This window comes from Podarcis muralis, chromosome 9 (genome assembly GCF_964188315.1).
Source record: "Podarcis muralis chromosome 9, rPodMur119.hap1.1, whole genome shotgun sequence".
In the NCBI taxonomy this organism is placed as follows: Eukaryota; Metazoa; Chordata; class Lepidosauria; order Squamata; family Lacertidae; genus Podarcis; species Podarcis muralis.
In genome coordinates this window covers 77,696,594-77,718,082 of record NC_135663.1, presented here as the reverse complement: position 1 = coordinate 77,718,082, position 21,489 = coordinate 77,696,594, and the positions used below count along the sequence as shown (strand labels likewise).

The 21,489-nt window shown below is 43.6% G+C and overlaps 1 protein-coding gene across 9 annotated transcripts in view; it reads left to right on the top strand.

The window, feature by feature from the left end:
* JAKMIP1 (janus kinase and microtubule interacting protein 1) overlaps nt 1-21,489 on the top strand; it is an 85,609-nt gene that overhangs the window by 61,571 nt on the left and 2,549 nt on the right. The window contains exons 14-21 of one of the 9 annotated variants that reach the window (XM_077934476.1): nt 2,263-2,364; nt 3,425-3,478; nt 5,749-5,814; nt 7,850-7,918; nt 10,116-10,193; nt 12,933-13,136; nt 18,970-19,035; nt 20,893-20,937. In XM_077934476.1, coding sequence (XP_077790602.1) covers nt 2,263-2,364; nt 3,425-3,478; nt 5,749-5,814; nt 7,850-7,918; nt 10,116-10,193; nt 12,933-13,136; nt 18,970-19,035; nt 20,893-20,937 — 684 coding nt within the window. Of the gene's footprint in view, nt 1-2,262; nt 2,365-3,424; nt 3,479-5,748; nt 5,815-7,849; nt 7,919-10,115; nt 10,194-12,177; nt 12,253-12,932; nt 13,137-18,969; nt 19,036-20,861; nt 20,938-21,489 lie in introns of those variants that run through there. The other 8 variants (XM_077934477.1, XR_013394289.1, XM_077934478.1 and 5 more) reach the window with 8 other exon arrangements.

Below are 21,489 nucleotides of genomic sequence, written 5' to 3'. Positions count from 1 at the left end.
CAGTTGAAAGGTGATTTACTAGAGCCATATATCACAGTTGTGTATATACTGGTCCCTCGATTCCTCCACAACACTTTGGTGGTGTCATTGTCTGGCTCAGAGTGTCACACAGAAGTGCTTGGACTGGGGATCTTGATTAAAAAAAAAGTTATGAAAGATAGTTTGTGCTCTAATTGTTGGAAAGCTCCACAAGTTAACTTAATACTTTGCTGCAACATGAGCAGTGTTTGCCTCTACAAGATAGTTCTTATTTTTAAAGCAAAACTAAATTCCCGCTGCTTTGGGATACTTGAATGAATTGAAGTGTCATCAAATGCATCTGGGCGTCGCCCTACTGTGCCATTGTTTAAAATTGCTGCTTTTTCTCTCATTTTTTCTCCAGCCAAACCTCTGCTGCCAAACCCCCACTCTAGTCAAACTTTTGCTATTGTTTAAAGCAGCCACTTTGCTCCCTCTTCCATTCCTCAACTGCCTCATGAGAGAGAGAGAAAGGGCACAAAGCTCTCAAATATTCCATAGTATGTTATTCAAACCTCTGCAGTTGTTTAAAACTGCCATTTCCCTCTCGGGTTTCTACATCCATGCTGTGCTCAAACCTTGCTTTAAACCACCACTCCCCCCCCCCCCTCTTTCCAATGTTCTTGCTCCCATACCGTGATCAGGGCCCTGGTGCAGCCTGCCTCCCCCAACCCACCAACTCCATGCAAATTCGGGGTTGTGATGCAGCACTACAGTGCAATGACAGCTTTATCTTTTTAATTGCATGCAAACACATACATAAGGAAGATGTAACAGGACTCCTATGGGGATGATAAGGATGGTGGTGAATTTGCACGGGTGCTGCTGCTGTAATTTGAAGTCTCACCGCTCAAGCTGTTTCTGCTGCATACTAAGCAATATGGAAAATCTATTTGGGCCATTATTTTCTGGTTGCATTTCTGCACGGGGAGATTGGGGGTGGGTCTCTCAAGTCTGCTTCTCTAAGAATCACTCACTGCAAGCCGAAACGAATGCCTGAGCTTCAGTTAAATGCACGGTCTCTCTTAACTGGGTGGATATGGGATCCAATCTGTGCATTACTGTCCTGTGTCAACTCAGAAGCTGGACTGTTAAAAAAAAACACAACCCTACAACCTTGTTGGCTGCTTTGTGAGCAGCACCAGTTAACCAAGTTTGCATGTCTCACCCTCTACCCCTCCACCCCCACCCCCACTCCTCAATCAACACTTGCATTTCCTTTATCACAAAGTTGCAGGCAAAGGAAAGTGTAAAGCAGAGTGTGACGTTAACATATGAGAGTGCTGGAGGTGAAATAGTTAAACATGTTACCCAATCAGAACCCAGGGGGTGGAGTCAGAGGGACTATAAAACCAGCTCTGGGAGGGGCGAAGGGAGAGTTCGTTGGGAGTTGGGTGGTTGGTTGGAGTGGGAGTGAATTGGGAGAGAGTCTGTGGGTAGGTTGAGTTAGTGTAGCGAAATAAGCTGAGTCAGGAACAGTTAGGAGCTAGGAAGACAAGTAAATATCTGAGAGGTTGTTTAGTGAGTGAGAGCAGGTAGCAGAAGTTATAGGTCTGGATAGGCACCCCATGACTATAATTGACCGATACCGTTTATGAAACCACACACTTGTTAAACTGCAATAAATAAACAGAAGCTTATGTTCCAATTTAACCCTGACTGGACTCAGTATTGTACTAGGTAGGGCCTGGGTGGTGGCAGCGAGAAATAAAGTGGTGGCGCAGGGATCAATAGACGGTGAAACGTCCGGGGACCCTGTGTGATCGCTACACAGAGGTTTTCAACCTTTTTGAGTCCACGGCTCCCTTGACCAACTCCATTCTTTCTGTGGCACCCCTGTGGGGCACAGGAGCCCAGTTAGGTCACCCCTTGCCTGCAGAGCTGGCAGCCCCTCACCCCTTTTTCAAACACCCTTCCTTGCGGAGTTTGAAGTCACCTTCTGTTTCAGTGTATCTGAAGAAGTGTGCATGCACACGAAAGCTTATACCCAGAGCAAACTTAGTTGGTCTCTAAGGTGCTACTGGGCAATTTTTTTTATTTATTGAAAGAGGTTTGTGTTCTTATAACAGTAAAGAATCTTACATTGCATATCAGGGAAGGACTGACCTTGCGATGCATTTTGGTATATTTTTCGTACGCAAAATCCAGTATTTGTTCATTTAACTTGACTTGAATTATTTGTAGAATAGAAGTTTGGTATCTTTTATAAACACCTATTCTATTTTGAACAAAATCTTCCCTTAGGAGAGAGAACGAAGGTCGCCAGCTTTTAACCTCCATATAACTGCATTCCCTGAAAACAATGGAAGTGCACTTCAACTGTTTTGTCGTCACGAGGGAATAAAGGTAGATGGAAATTTGTTGGTTCTTGTGCAGCATCTTTCAAGGTGGTCTGTGGGCCACCAGACTTGATGCAATGGCAGCAGTGGCATTTGTGTGGTCAAATCTCTTTCCTGTTAGTTTTCACAAAGCAGAAAGTGGGGTCTAAACATCAAAGGGGATGCATAGATGTGAGGAAGGGCCTCTTCTCCAGCCAGAGCTCTGCTTACCTCTAGAATCAGAGCTGTATTAAGGGGAAAGTGGCTTTGGTGATGGGCCAGGGAGGAGGTAAGATGGCCCAGGGGAGCAGGTTCAGCTTTCCTCATCTGCATTCCACCTTTGAAATTAAAATCGGATGGATACCCTCTGCTTTCTATGTGTGTGGGGGGGACACACCATTTAAACAAACATAGCTGCCACCATGACATCCAGTTTTACCTTGTAAACCTATGCTGTTCCTACCCTTATGCATAATTATATGGAAAGATCAGTCTCCACGACCCTGTGGAAATTCCACCTAAGACCTCAAGATGGTTTCCACATCTTCCTGCACACTTCGTATGAATTCCCAACCTTATTATTCTCATCTCATCTTATTACCACTAATTTTGTTTTACACGAAGCATCCTTTCTTTGACTATGAATAGAAAATGGGTGTAATGTTGCCTAGTCCATTAAACCTGATATTTTTAGGCAAAAACCTTTAATGCTGTTCAGTGTTGCTAGTAGCGGTATGATGTGGTGTGAAAAGACCTATTTCAGTTCAGTATTATTTTCAGTGTCTAATCAAATGAGTAAATAGCAACAGAATATATGATATAATCAGTAGTATTTCTGGCATTGTACTGTTTCATTATTAACTTTGATAACTGTTCTTACCTAAATTTCCTGTGATTGAGAGGAAATAGGGTTCTCCCTTTTTAAAAAAAAGATGATGGCAGTTTTGCAATTGCTGGAGTCAGAATGTCTTCCATGGTGTTGTTTCACCAGCCTAGTTAATGTGAAAGAATTTGTAACAGTTAAAAACTAACACAAATACATGATTTAATTCTTGATTAAAAGATAAATGTTGAAATTTCTTTTCCAGGATGTGAATATTTCTGAACTTATGAAGAAGCTAGATATCCTTGGTGATAATGGGGTAGCTAATGTATTTATTTAAGTAGTTCCAATTGCATATTTGTGAAAGGGACACTATCTGTAATAGCATGCCACCAGGGATGCCGCGATGGAGGGTGGGCAGCACATGCCTCTGTGTTACGCTGTGGTCTTATGCATTCCCCCACCCTGACTCATTGGGTCTCCTGTCATGACAGTTTGAATTATAAAATGCAAATTTAAAGTGCTTGATTATGTTTCAAATACATTCCAGATATATAACTGGAAATACTATTTCAAGATGAAGTTATTAATATTAAGCCATTGGGATCATGAAAACATATAAAACACCCCACCCATTCTTTGTTCTTGTTTTGCTTCAGTTATTTTGGTTTTAAGTTTAGCTGTTGGGATTTTCTTCAAGTTGTTTTAATGTCAGACAGCTAAAATTTTGGAACAGGAGTACTGTAGAATTGATGCAGAGGGCTCACCAACTGTAGGTTGAGATCCGTTGTGTTCTTGAAAAACGTGTGCAAATTGAACCGATAGCATGCATCTAACCCAGGCTTCCTCAACCTCGGCCCTCCAGATGTTTTGAGACTACAATTCCCATCATCCTTGACCACTGGTCCTGCTAGCTAGGGATCATGGGAGTTGTAGTCCCAAAACACCTGGAGGGCCCAGGTTGAGGAAGTCTTATCTAATATGTGCAAATTAAGTGGCAGCCCTCTAGTCAATTCTCTCTCATATAGCTCAGTATTTGAAGCAGTTCATCCCCTTTCCATTAAGAAAGGCCGTTTACTTTATCATTGTGCAGCTCCTATCATCAGAAGGGCACTGGCTTGTGCTGATCTGCCAGAATGCAAGAGTGAGATACCTGCAAGATACGGTAACAGCTCAGGTCATAGGAGCCAACTCCTAGGGGCTGAGGTCCCTTCGGCCCACCCAATAAAATATTTGAGGGGGCCACCCCCCCAGTTGATGGGCATTGCCATTCAAATGGTGGGTAGGTGCCAAATCTTGTAATCAATTATGTGGGGCACAGCGTTTGGGACAGCGTATCTTGAACAGCCTGCCACCCTCAATGCTGCTTCCATGCCACAGCCCTAGGACATCCTGTGCCACAATTCTGATGGAAAATTAAGGGATTATTTGAAAAGCAGAACTTCAGAAAGCAACTAGGGCAAAAGCCCTAGTCTGCCCACTGCAGAGACCCCTCATACTCCATCAGGAGGTGGGCATTGCCCCAAATAACCCAATAACAGTTTTTCCAGGAGCAGCTTTCCAGTTTGATTGTTTGTGAGCACTCCCTTCGAGTACTCACAAAACCTGGGGGACTTTTGTGTGCTCTTTAAGGCTTGCAAAAATATACCCATTTTGGAGCTTCTTTTTCTTTGTCAGGGTGAGGGGCCAGAATCAAGGGAGTAGACGTCCTGCTTGGCTTGAGCGAGTTTGCCATTTGTTACCTCTTCAATATTGACGACTAGGCCATAAGTAGGGACGCGGGTGGCGCTGTGGTATAAACCACTGAGCCTAAGGCTTGCTGATCGGAAGGTCAGCGGTTCGAATCCCCGCGAAAGGGTTAGCTCCTGTTGTTCGGACCCACCTCCTGCCAACCTAGCAGTTTGAAAGCACGTCAAAGTGCAAGGAGATAAATAGGTACCGCTCCAGCGGGAAGGGAAACAGCATTTCCGTGTGCTGCTCTGGTTTCGCCAGAAGCGGTTTAGTCATGCTGGCCACATGACCCAAAAAAACTGCAGACAAATGCCAGCTCCCTCGGCCAGTAAAGTGAGATGAGCACCGCAACCCCAGAGTCGTTCGCGACTGGACTTAACTGTCAGGGGTTCTTTACCTTTGCATTTAGGGCATAAGTAGATGTTGTCCTCTGCTGACATCTGCCACTCTGAGCTGCAGGATACTGTCTGATCTCCCTTAGGCCCGGTTCTCAGAGTCGAGGTCTCAAAGGGCCTAGCAACCCAATCCTGAGTTCACTTTGCTCATATGCAGCACAATCCTATGCATATCTACTCAGAAGTAAGCCCTATTGGGTTAAATGGGATTTACTCCCAGGTAAGTACGTATAGGATTGCAGCCTACATGATCCTACTGAAAAGTAATGATTTGCAACTTTACACTATACTCCTAAGGTTGTTGCAATTCCTGGCAGTTTCTGGCAATTTGCCTTTGCCAAACTTTTTTAACGAAAGGGAAGTTGGTGTGCTCAGTAATGCTTGCTGCAGCATGTACTCTGCTTATTTTAATTTGATGGATTTCTGCTACAATGTAAAATACACTGAACTTCTTGTGTTTTAGAATTTGAGGAATGAAGAACAGGTTGCGATAATTCAGGCGGGGACTGTACTTTCTCTCTGTGAAAAGGTAGAGTTCTGTGAAGAATTGCTTCTCTTAGGCATGAATTTCATCCATCCCACAAAAGCAGTGCTCTCTGCACAAGTCTGTTTAAAATCTGTAGCTCTGCTCATAAAAGTCTTGAATGTACAAGCCTTTTTTAAAAAACACTTCCTGCATAAGAACAGCAAGCTAAATTCCTAGTGGAACTTAATAGTATTTAGCAAGCAATATGTCCTCACTGACTGAGTTGTCTGTGTGACCACAACGGGTGGCGTGTGCATCTGACCCAATAATTGGAATAATAATAATAATAATAATAATAATAATAATAATAATAATAATAATTTTTATTTATATCCCACCCTCCCCAGCCGAAGCCGGGCTCAGAGCGGCTAACATCAAATGTATAACACATTAACATAAAATCAGACAATCAATTAAAATACATCCTCAATACATGTGACTAGTGGGGTATTTTATTTTAGTAAGGACTGTACCTCAGAAGAAAGGGTAACGTTAATAGTAGTGGGATGAACAAAATCATTTTACAGCTACTTTAAGGATTGTCAGTAAGGGTATGTATCACTCAATGAGTGTATAGTCTGTGTACTTGGGTACACAACAGTTGCAAGGCACCCTGTCCAACATTCCTCGGGTGAAAATAGGGACATTTATCACTCTCACATCCCATCACTGGAGTGGCTTTTGTGATTCCCTGGAAAATAGGGCTACTTGGAGGGTCCGGAGCTGTACCCCCTGCACAGTTTTCACATGTAACATTCAACAAGTGTAAAATCTCTAGTCTGCACAGATTTGCTGCCAGCGAAAGGAAATGGTTCCCATGGCACTTATTAAATTTGTCGTTGAAGCAATTCCCTTTAACTGGCCACAGGTCAAGGCATTGTAGGTCTATTGTACTTTCTGAAACAGTTCCTTACTTTTTGCTATTGCATTTGCTAGCATGAGGGCAACTGGACAGAGAAATCCTGCTATATGCACCTTTTTCTCTGATCCACCAGCTGAAAGCTTTCCTAAATAAAAGAGGATTTGCATATTACAAGGTTTCATCACAACCAGAGGGCACCAAAAATTAGCAGAAGAACTTGTTTTTCATCTTCAGCCCTGGAACTATTATGTAGTTTAAAAAGAAAAAGAAAAAAGTGTGAGGGCATCTGGCCATGTGCAGAAGATTTTGCCTTCACCACCACCATGGCTATCTGAAATAGAGCAAGAGTTTCCAAAACCAGCGAATGTCTTATAGGCACTGTTCAGATCTAGCCCCACCATACTTTTAAACCACGTGACTTTCCCCCAGGAATCCTGGGAATTGTAGTTTGTTAAGGGTGCTGGAAATTGTAACTTTGTTGGGGTAGACTACAGGACTAATGTTTCCACTCTGGGGACGCATGGAATATTCAATAATCATGAAGAGTAAGCAGACATATACTGCCAACTGTACATTACATAAAACTCAAAACACAAAGATACATAATTTGCCATTCTGACTTCCATTTAGTCCAGATACTACATACACCACAATTAGGCCTCTAAGGAGCTCTATAAGGGCCAACACAGTTACAATGCAAATGAAAATTCAAGTGTTCTTGGAAACTGCCTTTCCCCCCATGAGACACCTTCTAAAACTGTTTGGGGAAAATATTATTACGAAAACATGATTTCAGATGGTTGTTGCCAAGGCTTAGGCCTCTCCTGGGTCTTTCCTGAGTTGACATTGTGCTGCTATTTCATCCTAGGGCTTTGTAACCTTTTAGATTTTTAGCAGATATGAAGTACATACAATGTTATGTCCCCCAAACTCATTGTACTGGTAGCTTTGTTGGAAAACATACATTTTCCCAATTTGGGAAGAATGAGCAATATTTGAATATAGCCAATGCTCCCTCATTATAATTAGTCACCGTTTTCAGGTGTCCAAATCAATAGTTTTGTACAAAATTGAGAAAATAATGGAATTTAAGGTAAAGCACTTTACTTACCGAATGTTTGGCATAAGCTCTGTCTCAAACTGCTGTTTTATTTTGCCCCCGTCATTTTTATATAGTGGCTAAAGCAAATAGAGGAAACTGAAGCTGCCCTCACGCAGAAGATGATTGACCTGGAAAATGAAAAGGTAAGAGAAGTATTACTTCATAGACTTTTAGCTTGGGCAAATAACAGGAACACGGGTGCATGTTGCGTTGGGGTGTCCCCCCCCCCCCCCCCCGCTTGATATAAATGACTGCATGACTGGCATTGTGCATGAACATTATTTTCCCTTGAGCATGGCTTTGTAGTTGGCAAATGCATTAAATTGGCCCAGAAACTAAAGGCATGGCTCTGCAAGTGAATAAAGTCTTTCCCCCACAAAGGCACCTGCACACACCTTCTGTTTCATTCAGCATTGTGTTTCAGAACTAAGTGAAGAAAGGAGGTGTTGCTTGTTTTTTAGAGACTGACTTCTGAGGATATTAAGGGGCGTTTGGGCCCGGTTGCAGTTCTTTCGCTCCCCGGTCACTCACCCGCCTGGGTTCCTTGAACACTTTTTGGTCCAAACCAAAGAACTGGATTTGCATTGTGCCAACTCTTACTGTTTTTCAGCAAGTTGATTCTGACAATTTCAATGCTGACAATATTAATGCTGTTAACAGGTGCAGGAGCAGGCCCTATATCCTAAATTCAGCACTCCCATGTGGCTTTGGCAGTACAGTGGTGCCTCTGGTTACATACTTAATTTGTTCCGGAGGTCCGTTCTTAACCTGAAACTGTTCTTAACCTGAAGCACCACTTTAGCTAATGGGGCCTCCTGCTGCTGCCGTGCGATTTCTCTTCTCATCCTGAAGCCAAGTTCTTAACCCAAGGTACTATTTCTGGGTTAGGGGAGTCTGTAACCTGAAGGGTATGTAACCCGAGCTACCACTGTACTGATCATTCTCATTGCTTTCTCTACTTTCTGATTCCAAGGTTGGACAGTTCCTTATCATGTCATTGCTTGCTATACAGCAGAGTTCCTCTCCCCTGCCCTCCAATTTTTATTGTTGTTGTAGGCATCCGTCTGTCTTGAGAGACGATGGAGGATGCCTCTGGGGGAGAAGTCAAGCTACTGTGTTAGCAGCACTGAAGTGAGCTCCCTGGGATGCAAGCCTGGACAGTGTGTATGGAGGTTCTGGGCTGCCCTGGTGACAAGACCTTGGCCTCCCTGATGTGGTCCAAAGGAAAGGAAGAGCAATATGTTTGGCACCAGCCTGGCTGCAGGAGTTGCCCGAAAGAGGCATACAAGGTGCCACCCAACCACCTTAGAGATTCCACTCCGGATTTGTCTAGGGCTTACTCCTTAACCTTTTCTTCTCCCGAAGATGTCCCACAAGGCACCGGAGGTTAGGATCAGAGTTTCCCTTCTCTCCTTCCGAGACCTCTTGGCTACTCTTTCCACAGCTGCCTGAGAGTAGTCTACAAAGTACAAATCACTTGAATTTAGTATGGATATTAGTTGATCGTATCTCTTGAGATTCCAAAGCAGAGCAGGCTCCTGCACAACCACCCTTAGTAATGCCCCACATATGCTCTCTGAGGTGCCTTTGTGGAAACCTCCTTTACAGCCGTGGAACGGCTTCACTATGGAATGGAAAACAAGCTAAGGCCTCTGTTCTATTCTGCTTGCAGGCTCCTTGGTACAAGGTACAAGTGAAAACCCGCTCTTTACTGCTGAATGAAAACAAACAGCAGTCCACAGAAAATCTGAATTGCCATTTGTTCCACTTCAGCATTAAAGAGCAAGTTTTCCTGGTGAAAGCAGCAGGGCAAAAAAAAAACTGCTTGGACACAGATCACTGAAGCACAGAGCAAAAGGTAAGCGTGGAAAAGGCCTGGAAGAAGAAAGCTGTAGCTGAATGAAGCAGGGCCAATGCCTACTCACTCACTCACTCACAGCTCGCACCCATACCCAGGATCTAACTGACCACCATTAAGAAAGCATACCTGTGTCACCCTTAGGTGGGGCAGTTTTGGGGGTGTGGGGGTTGTATGAAACCCTTCCACAATTTTTCTGCAGAGTTGGGTGGCCTCTGCAGATGGTAAAGTAGCCCCTTCTTCCTGCACAGGGTGAATGTCTGCACAGCAGACACTGAGTTTAGAAACAAATAGGAAAATCTTTGTCTTTACTTAGTGCTGAGCTGAGAGTTCTATACCCAGCACTGTTGTCTAACTGCTCCTTGGCGCATGTGATCTCGCTCTCTTTTTGGCCTTTGTGGACCAGCTAGCTATGGGTACCTGATCTGCCAAGGCTTGTGACATTTTGAGTCAAGCTGATTATTATTATTATTATTACTCAGGACCTGTTCAGTAAACAGAAGGGTTATTTAGAGGAAGAACTTGACTACAGGAAACAAGCCCTGGACCAGGCTTATATGGTAGGAAATCTGTGTGTTTGCTGAAAGTAAAATTCATATGTGTACATGTATGCTGTCTGTTCTGCTAAATGAAGGACCTAGATACTAGTTGAGATAGATAAAAAGGGTCAGAACTGTTTTTTAAGGTGTTTTAAGTAGCATATGCAAAGTTTAAACGGATTGCAATACTTACACCACTTGTGGCAGAGGTTTGAAATTTCTTGTTCTCGTGTTCTTGCAATGGCAGTTCTGGGAGTTGTTACCTCCATTCTTTAAAACTATGATTGCTGGACTTCAGCTCAAGCTGGTCACATTGATTCTAGTCTTACAGAAATCAAGTTTATTTCTAGGCTTTCCAAGTATGAGGGTAATGCTTTTCTAGAAATTCTTACAAACTGCCAGGCAACTTTGCTCTCTCAGTTTCAGCTGCCAAACAGGTAGACAGAAGAGGCAGAGACTGATCAATTTTCACTTAAAAATGGGGGCACCAGGCTGCTTTTTTGTTTGAGCTTTAACTTTATTCTAGTAAGACGCCACTCCGGCCTCAGACAAGCTCTGCATGGGCCTGGTGGCAGGTTCCACTCATACAATTCGGATCCTGAGTGCAACAAGAACCCTGGTTTCAGAGAATCCTCTCTGTATACAGTGTTGACCAATATGTGTTTATGATATCACAAAAAAGGCTAGCCTATGGTAGGGAATTGCAACAGGAAGAATTTCACTTGAACTAGCCGGTGGACCCTAGCGCTGGACAAAACTGCGTTTCCATTTTCTCAGGACCATTCTTCCCCCGTGAAAATGGACAGTGAATTCTCCTTTCTTTTCTGTGAAAAATATATAGGAGTGTGTGTGTGAGAGAGAGGGGGGGGGGGGAGAGAGAGAGGGAGAGAGAGAGATGTGGGTTGACTTACCTCCCTTGTGGGTGAAGTGTTTTGAGGGCAGTATTGTTTCCATGGCCGTCTGTCACAGGAGTGGGAAAGCGGCTCAAGGAATTTGGGCAGCTGTGGGCAGCATGAGGTGTCACTAATGGTAGCTGACAAAGCTTCTTTGGAAGGGTTAAAAAAAGAGTAAGAAACCCACCCTTGATCACTGTATTTGGAAAGCAGGGCGAACCAACCCTACCTTGCAAATTTCTCGTAAATTGGTCGCCCAACTCAAAGTTTGTTAGAGTTTCTATTTGTCCTTCCTCCTGTAATGGGATGGGTGTAAAGCCAGTTAAAGAAATGGCCCAGCATTAATACAAAGGTGGCGGGTGTCCCTTTTTACACTATAGTGGAAGCACAAAGCTTACTGGTCAGAGTCAGGATGAAATAGAGAAGCACGTGCAGTAGCATTTGGTTTGCTATCTTGCTGGCTCAGAGTATGCATTTTGTTTTTCTTTCAAAGCAAGAAACATTTGCTCCTGCTGTTTAAAAAGGCAACCAAAATGATCAAGGGGGTGTAGCAATTCCACCAATAAGGAAAGGTTACAAAGCTTGGGTGGTGATTTACCTTAGCTCTTTGCCATGCTGTTAGTTCCTAACAGTCTTTTGCTGGCCAAAAACTGTAGAATTGCATTTGTTTGATTGTAATTTAGTGGCTGATCTGTGATCATCATAATAAAGATTGATTGGTTGATTGATTTGAAATTATATTCTACTTTTCACCCCACTTGGGTCTCAAAGGGACTTGGATAATAAAAACGTGCAAAAATTAAAATATAAATTAAAACTCTGAAGAATAAAACACCAGAAGAGCATTTGTGGCGCAGAGGTCTTCTGAAATAAAATCATTTGCCTTTGGGGCTGACCCTTTGCAGGGATGGTACCTACCTTGTCTCTAATGAGAGCAAGTTCCCTAGAGTTGGGCATGCAGTATGGAAGGCACAACTGCTCATGGACATGAGTTGGGCTTCTAGTCCACGATCTTGGTGATCATTTATGAAGGAATGTGAGGATAAGAATACAAGAAAATCCCTGTGGGTTCTGACCAAAGGTCCATGTAGTCCAACATCTTGTTCTTACAGTAGCCAACCAGATACCCACAGGAAGCTCCCAAACCAGGACCTGAGCACAGCAGCACAACCACTTGTGATTCCCAGGTATGAAGGTATTACACAGACACCCTGACTTGATAGCCTCATCCTCCATAAAACGGTGTCACCCCTTTTTAAAGCTACCTAGGTTGGTGGCCGTCCTGACAGCTGGTGGTAGGGGATGCCATAGTTCAACTAAGTACTATGTGAAGAACTACTGTGTTTGTCGACTCTGAACCATCCAACTTTCAGCCTTGGATTCTCTTACTATGAGAGAGGAAGAAACACTTTTCTCTATCCAGTGTCTCCACACACTGTAATTTTGTATGCCTGTATCATGCTGCCATCATTCTGTTTGCCTTTTTTCTAAGCTAAAAGCCCCAAAAGTTGTAACCTTTCCTCCTGTTAGAGTTCTTTCAGCCCATTAATAATTTTGGTTGCCTTTTTCTAAAACTTTTCAAGCTCTACCATTTCCTTTTTGATGTGAGGCAACCAGAATTGTACAAAGTATGCAGACACATCATAAATTTGAATAATAGCATTATGATATAGTGCTGCACCACGTGAGCCCTTCACACAAGACATTCTCTGCTTGTTTACCTCACGTGGGAGCTGCTTCTCTGCTGCTGAATTGTGCCCTTATGCCCTGCAAGCTTTGCTTCTTTTCCCTTTCTGTCGTTACCGTCTTGTGTGGCTCCCTGGGTTCAAACATGAGTCTCTCTTGAATATCATTTGCATTGCATTAGAAAATCCAGGAGCTGGAAGCCACCCTCTACAACGCTCTGCAGCAGGAGCCGGGGAAGAGAGTGAGCGAATCCCTGAATGAGGCCCAGAGGGAGGACTTGTGCGCTGCCGTGGAAAAGGTGCGGAGACAGATACTGAGGCAAAGCCGTGAATTTGACTGCCAGATTCTACATGAGCGCATGGAATTGCTGCAGCAAGCACAGCAGGTAACCTAGAACTTTCTGTGCCCCTCCTTTGACTACCACCACTTTGGGACTCTGCTGCCACTTTTATTTCACCCTGCCATGTTCTAACATTTCCCTCAAAAGTCCAGTTTCAGTTGGGGCTCTTTAAGTTGTGCATGCTGTATTGCTGGAAAAGTGGTTCCCATGTCCCAGTTTAAAATGTGCTCCGTGTGCAAGCACAAAGCTCCATTCTCGGAACCTGCAAAGTCCAAATCTGTCCTGGGTGTTAATGGCTGTAGTGCGGTATTGATAAACCAGAGGAAGAGGACACAAGAAGTGTTCGCTCTGCAGTGTTTTTAGCTAATCCATGGTTTGAAAATGATGTCTGAAAAAGCTCTGCACATTAGATACCTGTCTGATTAGTGAAATGACATACCTTACCATTCTCCAGCAGAAGAGATTGGCTAAGATCTGTCTGTGATTACCACGTGATCTGACAGCTATAAATGGCAAAAAATTCACAAGGTACGATTGATTGGAGGATGAAAGGTGGTTCATGCTGAAAAGGGAGGGAGGAGATTTCAGGCTGCAAGTCATTGCAGTGAAAAGCTCATGGGGCCACAGGCAGCATTCTTGTTGTTGTTGTTTAGTTGTTTAGTTGTGTCCGCCTCTTCGTGACCCCCTGGACCAGAGCACGCCAGGCACTCCTGTCTTCTACTGCCTCCCGCAGTTTGGTCAGACTCATGTTTGTAGCTTCGAGAACACTGTCCAACCATCTCGTCCTTTGTTGTCCCCTTCTTATTCTGCTCTCAATCTTTCCCAGCATCAGGGTCTTTTCCAGGGAGTCTTCTCTTCTCATGAGGTGGCCAAAGTATTGGAGCCTCAGCTTTACGATCTGTCCTTCCAGTGAGCACTCAGGGCTGATTTCATTCAGAATGGATAGGTTTGATCTTCTTGCAGTCCATGGGACTCTCAAGAGTCTCCTCCAGCACTATAATTCAAAAGCATCAATTCTTCGGCGATCAGCCTTCTTTATGGTCCAGCTCTCACTTCCATACATCACTACTGGGAAAACACCATAGCTTTAACTATACGGACCTTTGTCGGCAAGGTGATGTCTCAGCTTTTTAAGATGCTGTCTAGGTTTGTCATTGCTTTTCTCCCAAGAAGCAGGCGTCTTTTAATTTTGTGACTGCTGTCACCATCTGCAGTGATCATGGAGCCCAAGAAAGTAAAATCTCTCACTGCCTCCATTTCTTCCCCTTCTATTTGCCAGAAAGTGATGGGACCAGTGGCTAGGATCTTAGTTTTTTTGATGTTGAGCTTCAGACCATATTTTGCACTCTCCTCTTTCACCCTCATTAAGAGGTTCTTTAATTCCTCCTCACTTTCTGTCATCAAAATTGTGTCATTTGCATATCTGAGGTTGTTGATATTTCTTCCGGCAATCTTAATTCCGTCTTGGGATTCATCCAGTCCAGCCTTTTGCATGATAAATTCTGCATATATCAGCATTCTTACTAAGGCCAAATTATTTTCTGCCCTTATTCACTGTTGGAATACAAAAGGGCTATGATATTCCATAATCAAGCCTCTGTGGCATATATCTAAAACTGGAGTAAGTACAGGAAGTTTGAGGGCTGCTTGCTTCAAGGTAAGAGAGCGTTCTAAATATAGGTAACAGACATTGCACAACTAACTTGGAACGTTTTTACTGCAACTCACTAATGGAGGTTCTATTCGTCCCTCCCTCCCTCTCTCTGAATGAGAGGCAACAACAGACGCATTTATTGTTCCCATATCTTCTCCAACTCATGTCTCAAAGGAGAGACAGTATAATTGTGACCACAAAAGGGTGAGCGGAGCTAAAGCCCCACCTGACGTCCCCTTAGGCCATTGTTTCCATTTAGGCACCTTTCTGCCTAGCCAGAGTCACTTCTGGTATCAGAGCTGGGCCTGGAGAAAGGTGTTTCAAGCGATAGAGCACAGTGTAGGGCTCCATTTCCCAAATCCATAAATCCCTTTTGTTTTAAAAATTAGACTCACAGACCCCTCTTTGGATGGGGCAGACATGCAAATAACATCTGCGGCTTCCTCCATCATGGTAAAACTTAGGAAGGTTTCAATAGCTGTGCTAAATGTGACCTAGAGAGAGAGAGAGAGAGAGAGAGAGAGAGAGAGAGAGAGAGAGAGCGAGAGAGAGCGCAAAGCTTGCTGTGTATGAAAGAAGCCAGTCTGTCAACTCTCTGGACTGTGACGAACAGCCAGTTTGCAAAACCTAGCAGTTCAACATCTTTGATTTCTAACCTTAATCTTAATTCACAGTTTCATTACATAACATTTATATAACAAATAAACGTGCCTTTTTGTTGATGCACCTTTCAGCATTTTCATTAACAGTGGCACCACGTCAACTGTTTTGAAAGCGGAATTCCTTACCGTTGTGAGTTGCAAGATATTTCTCATTCTGGCGATTCTTACTTTTCGTATTCTAGACCATGTGTTTAGTTGCAGGATGATGTTGTTTGAAAGAGCTCTTCCTTAGGCATATCTTGTAAATCATACTGAACCTTTCAAAGGTTTTCAAGCTGAGTTTATAAGCAGCTTACAGAGTCCTTTTGAACCTGCCTTGTGCTAAAATTACCACATTGTTTTCATGGATTTGTTAATGAAAGTAAATCCAATAAGAATTACATGAGTCACAAGAGCTACTAAGCTGCTTGCTAAACCTCCAGTTTTGTATTATAGTAGTTCGGACAAACATCCAGAAAGTGCTTCAGCAAAATAAATTAATGGTGCCAATGAGCTAAATGGTGCCCATGCCAGATCAGTTTTACAGGATGTAAAATTGTGGGTGGACGCCACCCTCAAAAGTGACATTGAAGGTCCTTGTCAAGGTCACATATCACTGCACTGCATATATGAATGGGTTGGACTACTTTTTGGAAAATTGTTGTAGCTCCAAAAGTAATGAACTTACATTTGGATATGCTATGTTACAAAATGAAGGCAAGAAGCTTAGAAGCAGACTCCAATCACTGTAGGTAAACTCAAACATGAACAGCTTTATTTAAATATAATAAAAAAGGGAGCCCTGCTTACTCTGTGGCCTCCAGGTACACACTGGCTTTCTCCTTCCACTCATCTTCACAGGAATTAACACATCGCCCTGTTTCATTTTAGCTCCAGTATGATCCCTTCCCCCTTTGGGATCTGTTTCAGATTTACAAGTCCATCTGCTGTGGTGGCCTCACTTCCCAACCACTCCTGGTTCATTAGGATGATGGTGGAGACTCCAGCTCACCAGGTTTCTATGGTTCTTCCTCCTTTGGTTGTCTCCGTGGTGATGATTGGATCTCCTCATTGTCAGACAGTGGCCTTTGCTATAGCTCCATTTCATGGAACTCTTGGGGATTATTTCTATAGGATCTTGTCAAATAGAAGCTATCCTTCTAAACAGACTTTCAGCTACTGTCCTACACTCAAGAGAGCCTCTCACACCCCCTTCGGTACCCAAACCTGCACAGCAGCCTTGCAGTGCTGCCAGCTGGGTCTTACAATCTGTTAGTTGTTGCCACTTTTTGATCACCTAGACACGGGGGGGGGGACAGGGAATAGCCAATCAATTGTTAAACCCTGGGATCCTGGACCAGCACACTTCCAGTCGATCCCTTGACTTTATGGTTGATAAAACTTTCCTCACGTCTTCACATGCTCTTAGTCCCAACAAGTTCATCCAGCACATAAATAATTTTTTTGATTTCCTTGCTTTTACTCCGCAAAATAGTTCTGAACATTCCACGGTTGCTACTCAGATTTTAGTCAGATTTTAAGAGGCTCTTAAATAGAGTTAATGGGATTGCTGAACCTGTAAAACATACCTTTGCAAATTGTCCCTTTTTATTACAATATAGCATACAGAATCTAGCTGGGCCGTTTTATTTTCTGTTTTCTCTTCCCTTTGTGCTAAAGGCATCTGTCCTCTTGACTCAGAGTGTTAACTTTTTAGACTATTCCCATGGGCAGTTTCGGGGACGCGGGTGGCGCTGTGGGTAAAAGCCTCAGTGCCTGGGGCTTGCTGATCGAAAGGTCGGCGGTTCGAATCCCCGCGGCGGGGTGCGCTCCCGTTGTTCGGTCCCTGCGCCTGCCAACCTAGCAGTTCGAAAGCACCCCTGGGTGCAAGTAGATAAATAGGGACCGCTTACTGGCGGGAAAATAAACGGCGTTTCCGTGTGCGGCTCTGGCTCGCCAGATGCAGCTTTGTCACGCTGGCCACGTGACCCGGAAGTGTCTCCGGACAGCGCTGGCCCCCGGCCTCTTAAGTGAGATGGGCGCACAACCCTAGAGTCTGTCAAGACTGGCCCGTACGGGCAGGGGTACCTTTACCTTTACCTATGGGCAGTTTCTGTTGTAACCTTCTTTGTTCCGTTTGCTTCTGGCTTCTATCTACTTTATGGGCACTGCTGCCCCCATGGGTGCCCTGTTGCTGTCCCTTGACCCTCTCCCCTTGACCCATTGCATTGGCTTATTTTTGCAAAATCTAAGTGGTCTTGGTACTTCATATCCATATTTAATGATCAACATAGTAAATTTTATAGAAGGGATACCAACGATACCAAACCAGATAAAGTAAAGGAGTGACCAAGGGTGAAAGAGGAGGAAATTAGAGAGATAATTAATAGTTTGAAACCGGGCAAATCACCAGGGCTAGATGGTCTATCAATAGAATTATTTAAGACATTCATAGATTGGTGGGCAGAACCCCTAGCTCAACTTTTTACACTGGACTTCTCCGCGACCCTTCCCCTCTGCCGCTTCATGGATCCAAATGGTTTCCAGAGAGTGGGGGGGGGGGATGTTTTATCCCATGTTGATGGCCTCTCAGCTGATTCCCTGGTGGCCCGCTGGAATGCCTCTCCAATCTCCCAATCACTTTGTCATATTTCTTCAGATGATCTTGACTCAGCTCGAGTGAGAGCAGAATTTCATCTGCTTGGTCTCACATTAAGTACGTCAGGGTGTTTACTCTCTTCAGGTTTATTATTTCATCCTGAGACTGTTATGAGGCACTAAAATCTGCACTACCATCTAGGCCACTCCTCTAGTGTTGAAAATATAAATGGCTTAAGAGACTGGACATTGAAAGAAGCTGTGGCAGAGATCACCTTCTGAATTTGGCAGATTGGAATAATCCCAAATTATTTGGCCATTTTATTTAATTTTCCTTCTACTAAAGCTGTTGATTTCAGGAATCCACTGAGCTGCCATCCTTAGAAACAGACTCCGGTCACTTCAGGCAAACTCAAACATGAACAGCTTTATTTGGGAATGATAGGGAGCTCTGCTTAGCCTTCAGGTCTGCGCTGGCTTCCTCCTCACTCTCGCCTCCATGGGACCCAGGAACTAACCGACTACACAGTTTCTAGAGTGGCTTCTTTTTTGAAATGTTTTTTTCTAAGAACTCAAAAGCTTCTGCTGTGATTTTGCCTATGCTTTGGTCAAACCTCAGTGGAAGAGTAACAAGGAAAAGGTGTCAAGTTTTGGTCCAGTGTGTTAGGTTTGGAAGGTTCTTGTATTCATCTTTTGAATTCTAGTACAGAGCTTTGAACCAGATCTCAAATCTTTTCAGGTGGTTGGTTGCTCTATTTTAGGCATAGCCAACCTGGTGCCCCCTCCAAATATTGCTGGGCTCCCAACTCCCATTATCCCTGGCCATTGGCCCTGCTGGCTGGGGCAGATGGGAACTGGAGCCCAGGCAAATCTGGGGCACCATGTTGGCGGCCCCTGCTCTCGAGTGTGTAAAAGCTGGATATTGTTTGACAACCTATAGGAAATGCCTTTTTACCTTGAAAAAAAATGTTCCTGTTTATTCCAGAGAATTCGAGAGCTAGAAGAGAAAATTGAACTTCAGAAGCGGCAGCTCAAAGAAATTGAAGAAAAGGTAGTTTATTCTCAAACCAATCAATACTGTAAATTCTGGACTTCTCAGTATTTCTTTTTAGCTTCAGGTTTTAATCTATTTTGGAAAAATGCACATTGTCATTAGAATTCTTCTAAGTCCTGGTAACTCGCATCTTACGGGAGGGTTATGTTCCTGGCTATCACACGTATACACAAAATCACATAAAGCCAGAACAACTAAAAAAAAACTGTTTAAAAATGCTGCAATTACTTGTCATCTTCCTTCTCTCCCTTGCTGGATCATGTTTCAGTGGATAATATGAGGACAAGAGGGAGTCGAGGAGGTTAAGATCCGGATCAGTATCCATCATGTTAATAGCAGCAATCATAATTTTATTATTTATACCCTGCCCGTCTGGCTGGGGTTTCCCAAATCATTCAGAACAAGGTGAGCTTTGTGTTAGCAGCAGGTGAAGCAGCAAATCATACCTTGATCCAGAGGCTGGATGAGAGAGAAGGGGAGAGAGGGACAGCCTCTTCTTTGCTGTGTGCAAAGGGGAGTGCCTTGGGGGTGAACGAATGAACGAATTCCTATGCCCCACAAATAACCCAGAGATGCATTTTAAATAAAAGGACACATTCTACTCATGTAAAAACACGCTGATTGTCCGCGGGCCGGATTTAGAAAGCGGTTGGGCCAGATCTGGCCCCCAGGCCTTGGTTTGCCTACCCATGGTTTAAACTCCAGGTGTTTCTCGTTGAGAGAACATCTCACCTCTGGAATGAATAACTTGTGGAACCAGCCCAGAATTGTTACTCTAGCCACCTTGGCCTCTTTGTTGGAGTGCCAGTACACAGGACAGGAGGGAGATAATTGTCCTTCCCTTTGCTTGCTGCCACAGCACCACAGATCTCCTTCTCAGCCACCTTGATGGCATGGATGCTGGATTCATTCTGGCCATATTTGCATGCCACGAGGCCCACGCCAGCCCTCAAGCAGTCCAGCACAGCCTCCTTCTCTTCCAGCATGGAAACCACCCTCTGCTTCTTTGGTTTTTCAGTAGCTGATGCTGAGGCCCTGCATTTTGGGGCCATTCTGCAGTCTCTCCAACCAACTTCTCCACAAGTTTCTCCTGCCTCCTCCAGTCTTTCTCCAGCCACTTCCAAAACTCCCTGCTACCTCCTCCACTCTCTCCCCACACTCCACCGACTCCCCAACTACACCCAACCACTCTCTCAATAGCTGATGGGATTGCTGGCCATTTTCCTCCCGCCCCCTTTCCCCACATGTGTGACATTCATTTAATTATTTTGGGTGGTCCATGTAAAGCTGCAATTGTGCAAATATAATGAGCATAAGATGCGAGTTACCTGTACTGTGGTCGAAGTAGGACCACAATATCAACAATCCTGTCATAGATAAAATAGGGGGATCAGGTAGAACTAGAACTTGCATCGCACGCTTTTTCAAAGCAGCTCTTCTGTATGGGACAAAGAAGCCATTCTGTATGGGGAAGATGCTGCAACAACACACAGGTCTTAGCCCACACACACATAAGGCACACCCAAGAGACTGCAGTGTTAGAATGGACAGATTTGTCTGGTTCCATTCTGTGGGATTTGCCAGCATTGCATATTTAGGAATGTGAATGTTGCTAGGAAATTGCTAACATTGTCATCCATGGATTTATTTCTCCTGATTCATGAAAACATATGGAAATTATGAAAAGCAGTATAGTATGGCCCACTGCATTTTTAAAAATAGTGTTCTAGCAATCTAAGGTTTGATACCACTGAATCAATATTGCATATCTTACATCTTTTTTTTCTTCTTTTCCTTCTTTTCTTTTTGACCTTACTTTATAGTTTTTGTTTCTTTTTCTGTTTTTCTCATTAGCATTCATCCTGTGGTCTTGATGAATCTACAGCGAAAGGATATATGGTTGGTATTATTATTTTCTTTTACAAAGCTAATATGTTGTTAGATTTTGTTAATTTTTAAAGATCTCCTTTTGGGAATGTCCATAAAAGGCTGAAATATGAAATGAAAAAGACCAAACTCTAGATCTTCAATGCTATCCATAAATTCTGTACTAAGAGTTTGAGAATGCAACTGAATTGGTTCATAATACATATCCCTTTGTAACTCCTTTAAAAGAGAATCCTTTTATAGGAGAAAATTACTTTTCAGAGGAGATTCGTATTTTTAACCCCTATGGGTCTTGCTTAGCTTTGTTCAAACTCTGGTCACTTTTACTTCAGCATGCAGGTGAGCTAAGAATCTCTGCTGGGGCAAAAGTCTGATGCAGGAGTCAAGTGAAGGAACCCTGGGAAGCCAGACGATTTTGGATAATAAAAGAGTCTAGCCTGCTCAAGAGTGAGACAGCTCTTAAAAATACAAACACACAAACACAAAAAAGCTTTCTACATGGTGCCAGATTTTTTTAACGGCTCCATGCCGATCTGCATTTGCCTCTTAAGTAATGTGTGTGCT